This window comes from Asparagus officinalis, chromosome 3 (assembly GCF_001876935.1).
Source record: "Asparagus officinalis chromosome 3, Aspof.V1, whole genome shotgun sequence".
NCBI lineage: Eukaryota > Viridiplantae > Streptophyta > Magnoliopsida > Asparagales > Asparagaceae > Asparagus > Asparagus officinalis.
This window is the reverse complement of record NC_033796.1, coordinates 71,048,048-71,067,501: the sequence shown is the minus strand read 5'-3', so window position 1 is coordinate 71,067,501 and position 19,454 is coordinate 71,048,048. Positions and strand designations below refer to the sequence as shown.

The following is a 19,454-nucleotide window of genomic DNA, read 5'->3' as shown; positions in this document are numbered from 1 at the left end:
TTTAAGCTTTTGAACATGAAAACAATTTTTTTTTTTCATTGATCAAATTCTTTTATTTTCATGATTATTGGTTTTGTTTTGATGAGAGGTTTGTGTTTATATAACCCTCCGGCTTTATTGGGTGTTTATTTTCAAATCTTATTTATCGGGTGCTAAAAATATTTATATGGGTTGATACTAGCTCACGAGCTAGATATAGTTACCTCTCATGATTTTTGAAAATCAATGATGATTTGGCTTTATATTTTTAAAGATGATTTTTTCCATAGTTCATGATTCTTGTATGTTTTGTAATCTTATTTTTGAACTATGAAAATTTTGTTTTGATTTGTTCTTTTGAATTCATTATATAGCACAAAAAATTTCAAATATGCTTTAAATTTTGTTTTGATTTGTTCTTTTGAATTCATTATATAGCACAAAAAATTTCAAATATGCTTTATAATGTGTTCTATGAGTGGTTTGATCAAGTCCTACAAAGAATGTTTTCTTTATTAATCAAACAATGTTTTTGGATTTACACTTTAATTTATGATTTCATTTGGTTGATTTGAAAACCTTTTGTGTGATTCTCATGTTCTATCTTTTGATTTCATAAATCTATTTTTATACACTATGTTTTTAAAATTGTGTAATCAGACACTTATTTCATATTAACATATTTATATGTGTTCTCATTATCTTTTTGTATGTGAGTTATATTTAGCATGTTTTTAATCTATGCTTTCTCACATATGTATGCCTTAGCATTCATTGCTTATAGGTATTTTGATAGGGGGAGCAATCTCTATATCTTTCTATGTGTTATACTCACCCATGCTTATAGGTATGGGGAGCTTTCGCTCTCTTCATTCTTTATGGTTTTCCCCTTTTTGATGTTGTCAAAGAGGGAGAAATATTGTGAGTATAGCTTTTCTTGTTTATATGCATGATAATTACAATATTGTATATTCATTTTCTTTTATGCATATATCCTTCTTATAAATTGTTTGTCATCATCAAAAAGAGGGAGATTGTTGGCCTTTTTATTTTGATGATGTTTAACAAATAATTTACCACTAATGTTGTTTGTCTAGTATTTGTGTTTTCTTATTTATTATAGACAAACAACATATTGGAGGTTGGATGGAATCGAGCATTCACGATCATATCAAATGGAGGTTGGCGGAATTGTAGAGTGAAGCCTACACAATTTAAAGTTAAAGATTCAAGTTCAAGCTTCATCCGCAAATATACCAAGATAGAGCTTCGTTGAAGATCAAGCTTGGGTAATTGAGTTTAGGTTTTATATTATGTGTGTTGGTACTTTAAGCTCAATATAATATGCACACACATTTTATTGGTTAAAATACTATATTCATTGTTTATAGACTTCATAACAATAGTTTACATCTTTCTTCAAGTCTATAAAATTATTTTGTATTGTTTCAAAACATGGTTAAGCTAAAATGTTAAAACTCATATGTTCACATTTTCATGTTTTGGGCTATTTTGTAAAATGATGATATTTTTTATTTAGGAAGTCCTTTTTAAAAACCAGTTCTTGTAGCATGTGTATTATCATGTCTACAATCATTTCCCAATGTTTCATATTTTTTAGAATTTATTGATATTTTTAAACAGGGTTTTAAAATCAGCATTTCACTTTCAAACCTGAAATATTTTGTATCAGTTTGCGGTTGACCGTCACGGTCGACCGCGCCTATGTTTTTCTCTGAGTGGGCAGCAGAAACTTTCGCGGTCGACCGTCAAGCTGAAAATTCTCACTGGTAGACCGTCGAACTCTTTGGAAGTTTTCTCTGCTTTGATGACCTTCGCGGTCGACCGCCGCGGTTGACCACCGCACTAACAAATCTGTTCCAACGGCTAGTTTCCAGAGTCATTGTTGAGCTGGTTTTTTGGTCTTTTCTTGGCTTTCTCTTGGCTTTGGGGTTTCATATAAATACCCCCTTATACCTCAGATTTCAGTAGCAATCCAAGAGGTTTAACAAAGTTTTAATCAATGGTTTAAGTTTGTCTAAAGTGTGTTTATAAGCTTTTAAGCATTTGAGTGTTTCGGTTTTATGAATCAATTCCACAAGAGCTTGAGGAGATCATTTATTTGGTGTTTGAGCATCCAACTCTTCTCCTTCCACTCTTGATCTATTGAGAAGTTTTCTAAACTCAATCTAGCTTTATATTTTATATTGTTTGATTGTCATTTTATTAAGCTAGTGTTCATATTGAGTTTAGTTGATTTTATTTTCTCTTTATTTACACATACACAACTATTGGGCTTATTGTATTTACATTCATAGTATAATTGGGTTGTGGGATTGTGTAACTTAGAGATTGAGCTTATAATTCTTTCTCATCCATTATAGAGAACAAACACTTTGTATTGTGCTTTATTGTGAGATCACTTTGTAATACATTTGTACACCGAGAGAAGTGTGGCGAGAGTCGGGGATCGTCCCAAGAGGAGTGGCGTCGGTTGACGAACCTAGGGAGAGGTTGTATCCGAGCACTTGAGGGAGACACGTCTAGTTCAATACTTGAGAGGGTGTAGAGTGGGATTACAAGAGTGTGTTAGTTGTAGAGTTTTCAGTAAACTAAAACACCGTATTGTTTGGTGTAAACGTTATTCGGGTAAACATAGAAAACCCGGTTGTGATAGTGGAGATCTCCTCGAGGTGAGGAGCGGAGATATAGGTCGTGGGGACCGAACTCTGTAATCAAATCGTTTGTTTGTGATTGCATTGGCGCACTTATTTTTATGTTCATATCTTATATCACCTTTGTTTATTGCTTGTTGATTATATTGCCCACTATTTAGTTTAGATTGTCTACCTTTGTGTTAATTATATATCCTTACATATATCTCATAGTATATCTCATTGCTAGGATATTTACCTTTGTTCATATTGCTTATTCTTGCTTGTAACATACTGTATATCTCTCTTGCAATAATAATTTTTTAATTAGTTTTAATTGGCATAAAATCAGATTAGATTAGCATAAGATCCTAATCACCCCCCCTCTAGGGTCTAACACAATCCATTGAATATAATCCAGACTCATCGACACCTGAAAATAGCTCTGATAAAAACTCTGAGAAGAAGGTTTTTGATAAATTTAATATTAGTTTATTTATTTCAAAAATTAAATCATGTCTATGTTATTCTAAGACGAATGTATTACTATCATTGGACGAGAAATCAATTGAATTGAATTAGGAAGGTACCATTGATAATCAATCTGTTGAATTAAATCAAGACTTATCCACACCAATATCTACCACTAATAGCAAAGGGAAAAAGAAATATTTTAGATATATCCCCTAATTGTATGCTTGGCACTTCTGCATTTAAAACCCCAACTACAACCAGTAAAAAATAAGGATACAATCAAGTTAGCTTATTTATACATTAATTAATTTTAATATATAATTCTTTAGTGTTAAACTTACTAAATAAACATATTTTACATTTTGCAGAGATGAACAAAGAACTAGCTCTTTCAACTTTGAAGAACAAGATTAAGATGGAGAAAGAATAATTAAAAATTATTGGAGCGTTTCTTAATATTTTGCTTATTACATATTATAATGATGATTTGTTGATTGATTGAGAATTGTTTTTGGTGATGCATCATCTGCAAATAATGTCTTTTGAACAAAAAACAGTTTTATATCTTAAATTCATTCAAGTTGCATTTAGGTATATTTTATTATCGTAGTTGTATTCATTTCTATGAAAAATTAGTTTAAATGATCTTAATTTTATTTATATGACTATATAAGTTGTTTAATATCATGATTTCCAAGCGGTTGAGATGGTTCCCCAACTCAATTTGCCGCTCGGGGGGGGGGTGGGTGGTGGGGGGAGGGAAGATTGCTTTCAAAGAGGGTGAGATCCTCCCCACCTCAATTGCCCCGTCGGCGGTTGGGTGGGAGCGGGTGGGCGGGGCGGGAAGAATTGCTTCAAAGAGGGGCTGAGTCATTAAATCTTATAAATTATATTCCGATACGAATGATTGAAACGCGACGAAATATAGATAATAAGAACCTGCTTAGCACGGGCTAAAAGACTAGTTGATATTGAAATGAAGCAATAATTATAAATCAAACATATGTCGTATCCAATATCATGCATCATAAATGACTGATTAACAACATATTCTCATGAAATAAACATCAAACCAAATATTTTCAGCGCATTTCTTGGTCAAGTCTCTCTGCGGTTAACATAGTTCAGCGCTCAAAGTTGTTTTCATTTTCTCTATGAAATCCAACATACTGACTGAATGCTCAACATAGGAAATTAAAAGTGAAAAGATGCTTTCATTTTCTCTATGAAATCCAACATACCAATTGAATGCTTAACATAGGAAGTTAAAAGTGTGAAGATTACTCGCAGGTGACAATAATAACAACAACAATAACAATTCAAACCAATAAGAACGTAACTTACTGATTATTCTGTCCGATCCTTAAATAACGAAATACCTGCATATTTACATTTTAAAGACGCCTGGAAATACAATTTCATGAGCAACACAAGGCTCCATCCGCTGCAGGGACCAAGATAGATCGGCTGTCTGCAGTCATTATACTCCAACATGAAGAGGCTATTTCTGTTACTTGAATCCAATACCTTCAGGTCACAATGAAGTGATATGATCCTCACAATTTGATTTACTTCCTTTTTTTGGTTGTCTCCATGATTCTTACTTTACTAGTTGTTAAGCTCACTTTTAGGGAATTTAATCAATTTGAACTGTCCATCCTTTCATATCTTCTACAAGGCCCATCTGAATGGATGTAAGAGATTTGTGTAGCCTTTGAGAGACAGTTTCAGCTCCAGTTTTATACTCAAATCTGCAGAGAATATGAATAGATGTTAATAACCATATTAATTCTAGTCTGAAGATGCAGTGTCAGATGTTAGATAATAGGGTTATTTGCACGTTGACCCCTTGTAGTATCGCACTTTAGAATTTATTTGTCTGTAGTTTAACTTTTCTCATGGACGAATTTTTTTGACTATTTTACCGTCAGACTGGATTTCACAAAAGGGTAATATCTGCCAAAGTTTCACCTAGGTAAAAGAGCAAAAGAAAATTTACACCATAGGGTCTATATGCCAAAATGAAACTGTATGGGTCATATGTTCCAAAGTACGAGGGGTCTATTTGCAAGATATAAGCATTGGATAAATCAAGTAGTCCTCTTTTGTTAGTTGAAATGCAACAAAATTTTCTGAACTGTTTGGTTTCTGTGGGATTTTATCCTATGAAAGCCATGCATATGTTAAAAACATATCAACTAGACATATTTGGACAATCAGTAGCCGACACCAAAAAGAATGTAAAGATTTTGCTTTGTTACCTTGACTCGGTCATGTGGCCAAATCAAACAGCTCTCTGTAGACGTCAAAAAATACCGAAAGATATCCAAATACAGCTCAAGAAGGAATTCATCCAAAAAGTCAGAAAAAAGGACATAGACCGTCTCGCACGCGAGACAGACTTTGCTGTCTCGCACGCGAGACAGACTTTGCTGTCTCGCACGCGAGACAGACTTTGCTGTCTCGCACGCGAGACAGATGTCTTGCCACCGAGACATCTTTGCTGTTCCCGGAAGCGAACAGACTTTGATGTCGCGCACTGGCGAGACAGAGCGTTTGCTGTCTTCGCACGGAGACAGCGTGTTGCTGTCCGCCAGTGCGAGACAGTTTGTTCGCACACGAGACAGTTTTCAAAGGTGCAGAACTGTTTTTAAACGCGCCCGCTCGTGGCCTATTAACTGTCAAGAAAATGGGAACGTGTGGGGAGAATCACTGAATAATCTACCTTAAATAACAGAGTTTTGAAATCGTGGGAAGACAGTTACATTAACGAATAACTGCTCAGACGTTACTGTTCCACAGACGACCAAAATACTCCATGGGATACACGAGTATAAACTGTTTTCCCCTCACTCCATGGGATACACGAGTATAAACTGTTTTCCCCTAACTCCGAAGAGTATACGAGTATAAACTGCTTCTTCCCCTAACTCCGAAGAGTATACGAGTATAAACTGCTTCTCAACACTCCGAAGAGTATACGAGTATAAAATGCTTCTCAACACTCCAAAGAGTATACGAGTATAAATTGCTCCTCGATACTCCAATAGGTATATGAGTCTAAACTGTTTCCTACTCTTGACGGGAAGTTCCTGGAGAATTTTTACATGTAATATTCTTAAGGATAACCCGGTCATGTAACTCAGTATGATGTCAGACCCAGTTTCGCGAAGAAAGCTGGGGGTGGATGGTTCGTGTAACGGAAGTTCCCAAAAGAATGTTATATATAATTTTCTTAGGGATAACCCAATCATTACAAACAAAGTGATAAACACTACATTCCCACGGTGATTTCCGAATACTCCTATGTTGAGATGAGATTCGATCACTTCGTTGGATCAGTCTTCCTTCTCAAACTCCCATTTAGTCAAACCTTTAAACGGTTAGATCCAAAGCCAAAATCCCCTCTCGATTCCTCCAATGAACGAGAGGTCCACAAATTGAACGATCAAACCTTTAAACAGTTAGGAAGATTTCATCTTTGTTGAAGTCTTCCTCGCCTCACAAATGTAGGAAGATTTCATCTTTGTTGAAGTTGTCAAACACTACAGATGAAGACTCTCGCTTAATTGTTGCTGAGGATTCTACTCGCAACCTCTCTGCTCATAATGACTCTTCTCCAATTAAGGAGTCATTAAATCAAAGCCCGCCGGCATTGACGAAAAGAGCTCGTCAGAGACAACGCCAACGCCGCGCTCGCCAAATGGCTAAGGCCTTGGAACAACCCGACAGAGTTCGTTATCATGCGGACTTAGAGTCAAGAAGGCATCGAGTGGTTCAGTTGTTTCAACGACCAATCACTTATGTCTCTGCTAAACTCACGATGGAGGAATGGACTATTGTCAAAAGGGCTCGTTCGACCCTCAAAGAACGTATACAAAAATGTCGTGCAAACGCTGCTCATGCCCGTGCTCTCTTACAACAAAGACGAGAAAGGAAGAAGGAAACAGTGGCCAAAGAACCACCGAAACTCTGCCAAGTTTGGATTCCAAAATTTGGAGTTGTGAAAAATCAGCATTCGGAGCCCGTTAAGACTCCACACCCGCAAGGTGGTGGTTCTAAACGTATGACTCTTGACATAACCTTGGATCACTCAGAGGCGACGACAAGTCATCCTGGGTATGTTAACAAGGTTCAAACACAAAAACAGAAGATAGGTTGCTCTGGTCACCATGCTGACGAGTTGTACTATCAAACTAAAGGTGGAAACAAATCACATAAAAGGACTGTTCGAGAAACGAATCGTCATTGGGTATGTGAAAAACTTATCAAAGCAGTGTTGTCCAAATGCAACTGCTTTAAAGCCATTCCGCCGAAAGTTTCTGTGTTCCAAAGACTTTCTACTGAAATGTCAAAGCCCAAACCGAGATGTTTCAACAAGAAGCTTACTATTCAAGAGGATGAATTTCCTGAAGTCACCATCAACATGGCTGATAAAGGAAAATCTAAGTGGCATTCAAGTGAACCAAACCCCGACTTTTCCCCGGGAGGAAAAGTCGATTCAAGAATTGCCCGACGGATGTCTCGACTCCAGCTAGGAGCTATCAGGCGTAAAGACTACAAGAGAATGCACTCCAATTAAGAGCCATCAGGCGCAGAGATTACAAGAGAATGCATGAAGGGATGTCATCAGAGGATGAGCTCTCGGACACTTGTTCTGCGATCGCTTCGGATGATACATCATCAAGCATAGGGCAAACCAGAGAAGTACTCACAATCACCTCTGATCAATTCGCTCAAATGCTTCAAGAAGCTCTAGCCAAACAACGTGAAGAAATTAGAGCTGAAATGAAGACATAGATGGAGTTGGCTATCCAACAAATAAAAGAATTGCTAGCTCAACGGTCTCAACCTCCTGAATCCAGCCGCCACACTCAGAATATTATGGATGACAGTGATCCAGAAGTGGATGAAGTCATTATGGCTGATACACCTCCCAATAGCAATAACGCTGGGGGTGGTCTAACGGATTCTCCCAATAACGAGATAAGGGGTGGTTCAATAGCACCTCTCACAGGGGGTGGTCTAACTCATTCTCCTCAACGTCATTCGAATGAAGACATAGACGATGACGGGAAAATGAAAGAGCTTGAAAACAAAGTCAACGCTTTGATGACGGCTCAAGAAGTGAAAAAGACGGGTATTCCATGTCCCTATCCAAGAGAATAAGATTCAATACCGTATCCGACAAAGTTCAATCTGATTAACTTCACACCGTTTGAGGGGAAGAGTTCGCCGATTCAGCACTTGATTTATTTCAAGTCTCATTTGGGCATGATCTCTGGAAACGAGGCTTTAATGGTCCGGTCATTCGTTGGCACCCTTCGTGGCCCCGCCTTCGATTGGTACCGACGTCTCAAGCCAGGGAGCACCAATTGCTGGGATGACATGGAAAGTTTATTCCTCAGCGACTTCTTCGATGATGATACCGAAGTGTCAATCGGAACCCTTTTAGATGAGAAGCAAAAAGACGGAGAGTCAGTCGACAATTTTGTCAAGCGCTTCCGTGGCAAAGCAATGAATTGCAGAGATCCTATTACAGAGGAGTTCATCCTGCAAACATGCCATAATAACCTCTCCATCGATGTCCTGGAAGCTCTGGGGGTCGTACCATCCACCACTTGGAAAGAGTTAAAACTACGTGGTGAACAAGCTGAACACTTTCTTAAAAGAAAGAAGGCTGAGAAAAGCCAACCGACGACATCTACAATCGCTGTGAACGTGACTCTCGATCCGAGGTTCCAAAAGGAGTATTCTTTCCAAGATGATGAAGCTCCAGCCATATTAGAATATCTCCTCACCAATGATAAAATCGAGCTACCGCCTATTAAAGATCAGGAGAGTGCTAAGATGATTACAGATCCAAACTACTGTGCATACCACAGAAGGATTCTTCATCCCACCAATATTTGCTTTGGACTCAAAAATAAGGTCCAAGCATTAATTGACTCCGACGTCATGATGGCGAAACAAGCCAAATAAAGACGACGCCATACTCCATTGGGTACACGAGTATAAACTGTTTTCCCTGACTCCGATAAGTATACGAGTATAAACTGCTTCTCCATCTCACTTCGAAGAGTATACGAGTATAAACTGCTCCTCGAGACTCCAACAGGTATATGAGTCTAAACTATTTCCTTTCTTTCACGGAAAGTTCCTAGAGAATGCCATGCATGGTACTTTTAAGGATAACCCGATCATACAACTAAACATAATGATAAACCCAGTTTCGCAAGAAAAGCTGGGGGTGGATGGTTCATGTAACGGAAGTTCCCGAAAGAATACTATATGTAATTTTCTTAGGAATAACCCGATCATTACAAACAAAGTGTTAAACACTACATCCCCACGGTGATTTTCGAATACTCTTTTGTTGAGATGAGGTTCGATCACTTCGTTGGATCAATATTCCCTCACAAATTGAACGATCAAACCTTTAAACAGTTAGGATCGCCTCAAATTCCCATCTTGGTCAAACCTTTAAACAGTTAGGACTAAAGCCAAAATCCCCTCTCGATTCGTTCCATGAACGAGAGGTCCACAAATTGAACGATCAAACCTTTAAACAGTTAGGATCGTCTCAAATTCCCATCTTGGTCAAACCTTTAAACAGTTAGGACCAAAGCCAAAATCCCCTCTCGATTCGTTCCATGAACGAGAGGTCCACAAATTGAACGATCAAACCTTTAAACAGTTAGGATCGTCTCAAATTCCCATCTTGGTCAAACCTTTAAACAGTTAGGACCAAAGCCAAAATCCCCTCTCGATTCGTTCCATGAACGAGAGGTCCACAAATTGAACGATCAAACCTTTAAACAGTTAGGATCGTCTCAAATTCCCATCTTGGTCAAACCTTTAAACAGTTAGGACCAAAGCCAAAATCCCCTCTCGATTCGTTCCATGAACGAGAGGTCCACAAATTGAACGATCAAACCTTTAAACAGTTAGGATCGTCTCAAATTCCCATCTTGGTCAAACCTTTAAACAGTTAGGACCAAAGCCAAAATCCCCTCTCGATTCGTTCCATGAACGAGAGGTCCACAAATTGAACGATCAAACCTTTAAACAGTTAGGATCGTCTCAAATTCCCATCTTGGTCAAACCTTTAAACAGTTAGGACCAAAGCCAAAATCCCCTCTCGATTCGTTCCATGAACGAGAGGTCCACAAATTGAACGATCAAACCTTTAAACAGTTAGGATCGTCTCAAATTCCCATCTTGGTCAAACCTTTAAACAGTTAGGACCAAAACCAAAATCCCCTCTCGATTCGTTCCATGAACGAGAGGTCCACAAATTGAACGATCAAACCTTTAAACAGTTAGGATCGTCTCAAATTCCCACATGGTCAAACCTTTAAACAGTTAGGACCAAAACCAAAATCCCCTCTCGATTCGTTCCATGAACGAGAGGTTCACAAATTGAGCGATCAAACCTTTAAATAGTTAGGATCGTCTTAAATTCCCATCTTGGTCAAACCTTTAAACAGTTAGGACCAAAACCAAAATCCTCTCTCGATTCGTTCCATAAACGAGAGGTCCACAAATTGAACGATCAAACCTTTAAACAGTTAGGATCGTCTCAAATTCCCTTTTGGTCAAACCTTTAAACAGTTAGGACCGAAGCCAAAATCCCCTCTCGATTCGTTCTATGAACGAGAGGTCCACAAATTGAACGATCAAACCTTTAAACAGTTAGGATCGTCTCAAAACTCCCACTTGGTCAAACCTTACTACAGTTAGGACCACAACCAAAATCTCTTCTCGATTTATTCCATGAACGAGAGGTCCACTTTTAGTTGAATAATCAAAGCTTATGACAGTTAGGATTATTCAAACCCGTCCAGATTCTTTAAGTGGAGATCCCACTTTGAGTTTCCTTTGCACTTAGGAGATAGAATATAAAATTCTTCCTCTCCGATTTCGGGTTCATCTCTACCAACAAACAAGAGACCAGAAGATAGAATATAAAATTCTTCCTCTTCGATTTCGGGTTCATCTCTACCAACAAACAAGAGACCAGGAGATAGAATATAAAATTCTTCCTCTCCGATTTTGGGTTTATCTCTACCAACAAACAAGAGACCAGGAGATAGAATATAAAATACTTCCTCTCCGATTTCGGGTTTATCTCTACCAACAAACAAGAGACCTGGAGATAGAATATAAAATTCTTCCTCTCCATCATGGGGTTCATCTCTACCAACAAACAAGAGACCAGGAGATAGAATATAAAATTCTTCCTCTCCATCATTGGGTTCATCTCTACCAACAAAAAAGAGATCATATTACTCCAATAGGTACACGAGTCTAAACTGTTTCCCTACCTTCAACAGGAAGTTTCTGGATAATATTAATCTGAATATTCTTAAGGATAACCTGACGAACTCTCAATACACGATCTACTCAACCAAGCATTGAAGGGATTGTAAGTAGAATCTGTCTTATCCAAAGTATCCCAGACTCCTTTATAAAAGAATGAGTATGGAATACTTTGGAGGGGGTATCTGTAGACGTCAAAAAACACCGAAAGATATCCAAATACAGCTCAAGAAGGAATTCATCCAAAAAGTCAGAAAAAAGGACATAGACCGTCTCGCACGCGAGACAGACTTTGCTGTCTCGCACGCGAGACAGTTTTCAAAGGCTCAGAAACTGTTTTATAAACCGCCGACACGTGGCCATTAACTGTCAAAGAACATAGGGAACGTCGTGGGCGAGAATCACGTGAATAACTACCAAAATAACGGAGTTTGAAAACGTGGGAAGGCAGTTACAATGAAAACTGCCAGACAGTTACTGTTCCCGAGACAGTATTTACTATCTCGCGGGCCGAGATAGTCTTTACTGTCTCGGAACCCGAGACAGTCTTTACTGTCTCGGCCTCCGAGACAGTAAACACTGTCTCGGAAGCACTGTTCATCCTATGGGCTATAAATACCCCTTGAGATCGTTTTTTAAGGGGGCTGATCATTTGGAGCACTTCAGAGCAGACAGAACAGAGTTCCTCAGCTTCTGGCAATTCCTTGAGATTCGAGCTTTGACTTGATTTCAAGAAGAACGACTATCTTACTTTGATAAGATATCGTTTTAAATTCTCACTTCGATAAACGAAGGAAGAATCATTAAACCCCTCACGATTCAATCAGAATCTGTGATTTGGTGGTCCACGAGTCAAAGCGCTCCCGGCACAGGCAAAGATCCCACGCAAGCAGCGATCCAAACAACGATCCTGCGTTTGTTTCTCAAGAGTTGTAATTTTTTCTTTTGTTGTATAAAAGGAGTCTTATAAAAAGGTTATCTCTTTTTTGAATTTATTGTAATCGACCGAAGATATAATGAATTCCATGACAAAGTCAACTTTTGACGCAAACACTCTCAAGTTGTGAAAAATATAGGAAATGTGGAAAATGAGTTTGTTGAGAGAAAATCTCTCAGAGCGGTTATGAGGGGGTGGAGATGATAGGTTTGGCCCCTATAAAAGGAGGATCGTTCTCCTTGAGAAAACACAACAACATAGAATCAAATTCAAACTCTTTACCTATTACCGAAGCCCCCTCAAAGAAATCCGCCACTCTCTCTTCTTCTCTGCAATCGATCACTGGTATCAGAGCCAAAGTTTCTTCATCATCTTCAAATCCCGCTGCTATTTTCCCAACAAAGAAGAAGCTCTCTCTCTCCAACTTCTTGAAGAAGAAGCACTCTCTGTTGAGCCAGCCTACTCTTTGAAGAAGAAATACACTTTGTTGAGGTCTGCCAACAACTCATTTATTTTTTCCTAGCCATAACCAGCTAGCCTACTCTTTGTAATAAATCTTTATTCATAGCCTACTCTTTGTTCATAGCTAGCCGCAGGCCTACATCTACAAAGCCTAGCCTACTCTTTGTTCATAGCCTACTCTTAATCCAGCTAGCCTACTCTCTGTTCTCCAGCTTAGCTTGTTCATAGCTAGCTACCTCTACCTATATTCATAGCCTATTAGACCTGGTTGTTCAGTACTCTACATCCACCCTATTGTTTCATAGCCTGGTTGTTTTCATAGCCTAGATCCAACTTATCTCTTACTAGCCTATTGGGCCTTTGTATTTGGGCTTGCTTAACCAATAGTGTATGCTGTTTTCACACTTAAATAAATTAATATTTTGTGGGCCGAGCGAAGGCCTATTTCACCTATCAAAGTGGAGGGCCTATTTCACCTATCCAAGTGGAGGGCACCGCGCAAAGCTGGTTTCACATAGCAGATCATCTCCACAATTCAGACAGAACCAACTTCGACAAGTGCTGATCTAATCAACACCGCTGAGTGACAATCTCGCTCAAATTTGAGTCTCTTTCATCAACTCGGAATAGTCACGTTTATTTATTTATTTATTTATCTAACTTTATTCTATTTTAGTATAATTGCCAATATACCAACCTTATACATTTTTTTTTAAATTGGATTTAGTTTTAGTTCTTTACCGAATGGCTAGTAAACTTGTTCTATCAGAACTAGGAAAAATTGACAAGTTTAATGACAGTAATTATGATATGTGGCATAGAAAAATAGGATATGTTCTTATTCATGATAATATTGATGATGTAATTAAACTCACTGCTCCAATCATTACTAATAAATCAACACCTGAAAAAAAAAATTTGAACAGTAGAAGTCGAAACACAAAGAGGCAAAAAGCCTTATGCTCATGTTCATGGAAGATAACTTAATCAAAATTTTTAAAACTTATAAGACTTTCATGGACATGTGCAATGCTATAAAAGAGAAATACGACACCGCCTGTGAAGTTAACATTCAACTCCTCTTGCATAAGTATAATTATTATCGTATGCAAGAGGGAGACAATGTCATAGAGCATATAAATAAGACAATTGTCATGGCTAAGAACTTATCCACGACTGGGATCGAAATCCTGAAAAGAATGCAAGTGGCAATTATTTTGAATAGTCTTCCTCCTTCCATTGTTGTGGCTGCCACCACATTAAGAATGAACCATGCTGTTAAATCCGTCACTGATCTTCCTATGCACCTAGCGATAGAACATGACTTAATAGCCAGTAGGAAAGAACCAGAACTGAATATGGTGCAGCAAGAACTGAATTATGTCCGCAAGAGGCATAATGCTGGAAGGTATAAAAACCCTGGTCCTGATAAACCACAACCGTAAGGACTGAAATCACAACAATTCACGAGAAAGAAAGTACCTCGCGGAGCCTGCTATAATTGTGAAAAGTTTGGGCATTTCAAGCCCAATTGCCCACAAGGTGAAAAACAGGAGAATAATGGAGGCTATAAGCATCCAAAACAAAGAAGTACTAGCAAAAGAGAATTCGTCGGTATGACGGAATGCAATGTTGTGTGACGGATATCAGCGGTTGATGGATCGACTCCGGAGCCCACTCAAAGAAATCCGCCACTCTTTCTCTTATTCTCTGTAGTCGATCATGCTTATGTGTTACATATTTGTAAGCTTCTAGGCTTTAGTTGATAGTGGATATGATAAGATAAATCTATGCTTAGAAACTAAGTACGAGTTTTTCATGATAGAAAGATTGTGTGCACGTTACCCAGTTCAATTGTGCAGAAGAATAAATGTACAAGACAGTTACTAATATATTGAAGTCGAGGACTAAAATCTCGGAGACAAAAAACGGATATTTTTGTACTACCAGTGGAATGTACAAATGAACTATAACTAGCAAATGTACCCTTACAACGAAAAGGTTCTTGGACATAAAATAGAGTCTGAGAATGTAGACGCTAAGAATCAAAGCTTGGACAGCATATTTTTTTATCGTAAGTTATTTTCTCTCCCCACACACAATAAGAAAATTTACCTTTGCCCGTGATAAGTAATGCTGCCGACAGGAGAAACAACTACAGCAGTCCCGGTACAAAACACTTCATCTGCATCCATTAGATCCTCAATAGAGACTAGTCTTTCGTCAACCTAGAAAACAACAAAAATCAACTAGTCTAAAATTCTCTTGAAGATGTGGATGATGAAATGAATAATAAAAAGCATGAATAAAGTAATTAATCAAGTAAACATGTTCTATAACATACTTTCATTTAACCATACTGACCTGATAGCCGTAGTCGCGTGCAATTTCAATGATGCTTCTTCGTGTTATGCCAGAAAGAACAGTCCCCTGTGTGATTGGAGTTGATATCACACTATCCTGTAGTACAAAAAAATACAAAACTATCAAGATTTTTCTCCCAATGTCCTTAAAGAAATGCCTCTCAAAGTGAATCGATTTTGGCAGAGGTTATGAGGAACCAAGTATTGTATCAAATAAGAGATAACAAAGCCAATGTTGCAATGTTCCCCCCTCAAACACATCAATTATAACCTAGGTCAATTATACATCTTATATTCAACAAATCATACCTTCACAATAAATATATTGCAAGAAGAGGCTTCCTCCAAATACTTTTTCTTCACGGAATCAAGATATAGCACGTCTGTAAATCCTTTACTCTTAGCTATCATCTGTGCCTTTAAAACCTACACCACCAGAAAGATATGCACATTAAGGAGTCGCAGCGTTGTAAAATTTGGCTCGGCTTAACTGCGGTTAGACCCCTGTACAACGGCCTAATTAAACTTAGAACCCCTGTAGTTCTATTGTTGTTGATAGACCTTCTGAAAGAGTTCTATTGTGAGCCCCTGACTGAAAATCTATTGTTGCAGATAGAACCCCTGAAAGGGTCAAAAAAGTTTCACTCAGGGCGGTCTTTCTGCATCTACAAGGGTAGTAAGTTCAATTTGGGGATTGCAATAGGGGTCTATTTGCAATCAACCCTTGATTTTATTCTTGTAATGTATTTCCTGTGCTTGAATTTATTGTACTAATCCCAAAAACTAGAATAAGTAAAATCAAGATTACTCACTGGCGCATAATTGGTGATGGTTTTCACGCTACCAGTTCCTCCAGGAGTGGCGCGATGAATTTCATCTTGAACAAGTAAGTTTATCGGGGCTAAACCCTCCTGCGCAAAGGATTAAGCATAATGTTGTTCAATAAAATAATATAAGAATTATGCAATATTACAGTTTAAATTCTTCAATCTACGCTTATGATTTAAGAATTCTTGCCTTGAAGTAAGTTCCAACTGGTGCAGCATAAACTAGAAATGTGTACTCTGGTGCCGGCGCCAAACCAAGTACAGGCCCACTTCCTATGAGCAAGGGCCTAATGTATAAAGATCCCCTCTCTTGGGGTGGAACCTGTTCAAAAAACCGCAAAGTAAAATTATGCAACATTCATAACTAGATCTTCGCCATGAAACACAACAAAAACATTCAGGAGTTCTGAACACAAACCCAACGCTTATTTGCCAGCACTATTTGCTTCACCGCATGCACAAATTGGTCGATGGTAGGAGATGGCATGCACATTCTCTCAGCACCCATCTGCATTCTAAGTGCATTTTCCTCAGGTCGAAAGAGCAAGAAGCCACGATCATCTCGTTTTCTGTATGCTTTTAAGCCTTCAAATATACCCTAATTTTGAAAGAAATTATTGTGAGGTGTGCGACTATTTAGGTATCAATTCATTGATTTTATGCATGGTAAACACTAACCTGTCCATAGTTTAAGACTCCAGATGCTGGGTTCAACTCGATGTTGCTGTAACGATTGAGTTCTCCACATGAAAACGTATCACCCAAAGAGCATTTCATGACATACATGTAGTCAGTCCGAACTACACCAAATCCGAGCTTGTCCCAATCAATGTCAGAACTTTCATCATCACTCCTGCTAATTTTTCACAAATTCAGTCGATCTCTTTGATGCTTAAGACAACAAGAAATGAATGTTCAAGGAAGATATCTAAATGTCAAATAAGAAAAGGGTGAAATCACAAACAATAGAATAAATCCAGCCTCAATCTTAAACAATTTCCTATTGGTATTAGCAATCATCACCATCATATTTCAACTATTTCCTTTATCACTAGTTAAGTTTAATAGTTGTGATTTATGTCCCTATAATTTCTTTCTTCTTTTGCGCTTTGTGCGTGCGTGTGTGTGTGTGTGTGGAGAGTAAGCTGTATCTTGATGCAAATGTGATTAAAACTCCCGAATTCTTTGTTCATCCTAAGTAAGATTTACTATTGTGTTATAATGTCACTTGCTTTGACGAATATTCTACTGCCTTTGAGGAAACTAAGCACAAGATGGATCAAATCTTGCCATGTGCAATACCAAGATGAGATTCAAATGTAGAGGAATATACAGTGTCTTGTGCATTTTGAAATCATCTCAATATATAATTTTCTAGATGGAATATATAGTGTATAGTGCAAAAGAAATAGAAAACTAAAATAAATACTACCGGTTTGCAGAAGAATCACACATGATGACGATGTTCTAAAGCCCTAAAATCTCGAGGGTAGAGTCTCCAAATTCAATTGATGACTGTTCAATGTGACCTCAGAAGACTGATTGAATTTTTGAGCTGTGAACTGCCATTACGAAATTGTAAAACAATAGAGGGGAAAAAATCTACCGATGCAGATTTTATTTCATTTTGGAGCCAAAAGGAGTTGTGTTTGGATAAGTATTGAGAATGACAGAGATGGTGCCTCTCTGTTTTTGCTTCATTTACGGTTACCAGATATTTACCCTTACACGTAGGCTAGAGTTTGCAACTACCTAACAAAATTAGTTTTATACTTGGTCAAAATTAGAAATTTACAAAAGATAGTGTTAAAATGAAATTTAGTATTAGCATTATATTTGTAGCGAGTGTAAAGCACTTAACTTTATTCAGTCTCCTTTAAAAAGATATATTTGGCTATGGGCAAATATTTGTGAAAGCATAATTCCTTACCCTCTGACAAATCTACATTGTTTACAGTTCATGCAGCTTTTTTTTCCCCTCGGAATATTTCCTTGTATTTTAAAGTTATTGAGTTATCCATCCAAGATAAAAAGTACCTCTCTTGGATCAAAATGTTGAATGGTGAATCGTAAGGAATAATCATGAATTTTTATCAGAAAACTATATATCATTAAAGTTACAATTTACAGCAGCCTCTGCTATAGATTTGGAAGAAGGTAAGAAATATGGAAAAAGAAGCCAATTTAGTTGCATGCTTGTTGTTGAATAGAAATGGATACGTAATAAAAATTCCTAGTAATTTTTACGAATAATGAAGTTTATAGGTATCTTACGAGCAAATACCAAAAAAAAAAAAAATCCAAATTTAAATGAACGCCCATGAATCAATTTCAGGCCAAAAACATCTCACCTATCTGAATCAAGTGCAGGTTGCAGTGAAGAAGCAGAGTATGATGCAAAATAAGAGAATCTCCCAACCTGCAACAAAATCAAGGCACAAACCCATCACTCTATTTTCTACAAAATAATTTAATATTCTAATATAAATAAAAATTAACTGAGCTTAAAGCTTAAAATATTGAGATTCACCCTCGAGTTCAGCCCTCTGAAACTGCTCACAGACTTGAGAAATGTGTTCATTAAACTAAAGCTATCAACAGCATTCTTCATCAACATGCTTGCTTTTTTGCTAGCGGTTGAATTTCAATTGTAACAAAATATTAAGTTAAAAAAATTTCGTCAGATCGAATCGAAGCAAGAGTTGTCGTCTTATTATAGGGAAGCACACTGCAACTGTTGGGCTGAGAACAGAAAAGAGCCGTGCTCAGCCAGCGTATTGACACGTGGCCTACTATGCCACGTCAGCACGAGATAAACGTTACCAGCAATTACGGCACCTAGGGGCATGTTGATGAACATTTGATGGCAACGGCTATAATTGGGGGGGGGGGGGGGGGGGGGGGGGGGGGGGGGGGTCGGGGGGGGGGGGGGGGGGGGGGGGGGGGGGGGGGGGGGCGGGGGGGGGGGGGGGGGTGGCCTTAATTTTTTTGAATAAACATGGACCAAATGAATTCTAGATTTCTAGATGTTAGAAGCCACATCAACTTGGACGGCTGCTATTGCCCAAAAGGTTTTTTTTCCTTTTTTATTTGACTGAAAAATAACCACATGCTTCTGCCTGGATACTCCGTTTATGCATCATATAGTAAAATTCATGAAAATTTTTAAATTATGAAATGTGGTATGGATTTTAATCCATTTTTTGTCTTAGCCTTGTAGAATTATTTTTATTTCGCTTTGAAAATTCGATATCTCTATCTATAGTGCAAGAAACCTCTCCCTCCCTCTCTCTCTCTCTCTCTCTCTCTCTCTCTCTCAATAAACGTCAAACATTATTAGTCACGTCTCTGAAATCCATATATCTAACACCTCAATTTTTAATTCTTTTTCCGTTTTTTAAAAAAAAAAATCTGAAAGAAGTCAGATTGGTTCAAG

The 19,454-nt window shown here is 37.9% G+C and overlaps 1 protein-coding gene across 4 annotated transcripts; it reads right to left on the bottom strand.

The window, feature by feature from the left end:
* LOC109834311 (branched-chain-amino-acid aminotransferase 5, chloroplastic-like) lies at nt 4,302-18,710 on the bottom strand. 4 transcript variants are annotated; one of them, XM_020402303.1, is made up of 10 exons: nt 18,549-18,710; nt 18,370-18,437; nt 16,697-16,874; nt 16,437-16,616; nt 16,209-16,340; nt 16,004-16,102; nt 15,501-15,617; nt 15,193-15,288; nt 14,944-15,056; nt 4,302-4,858 (listed from the first exon to the last, which is right to left on the bottom strand). In XM_020402303.1, exons 1-10 carry the CDS (start codon nt 18,633-18,635, stop codon nt 4,744-4,746), a joined length of 1,185 nt encoding a protein of 394 aa, XP_020257892.1. In that variant the 5' UTR covers nt 18,636-18,710; the 3' UTR covers nt 4,302-4,743. The 4 variants fall into 4 exon arrangements, with proteins under 4 accessions (XP_020257892.1, XP_020257893.1, XP_020257894.1 ...); XM_020402304.1 differs by having other exon boundaries at nt 16,697-16,871; XM_020402305.1 differs by lacking the exons at nt 18,370-18,437; nt 18,549-18,710 and adding an exon at nt 17,451-17,660.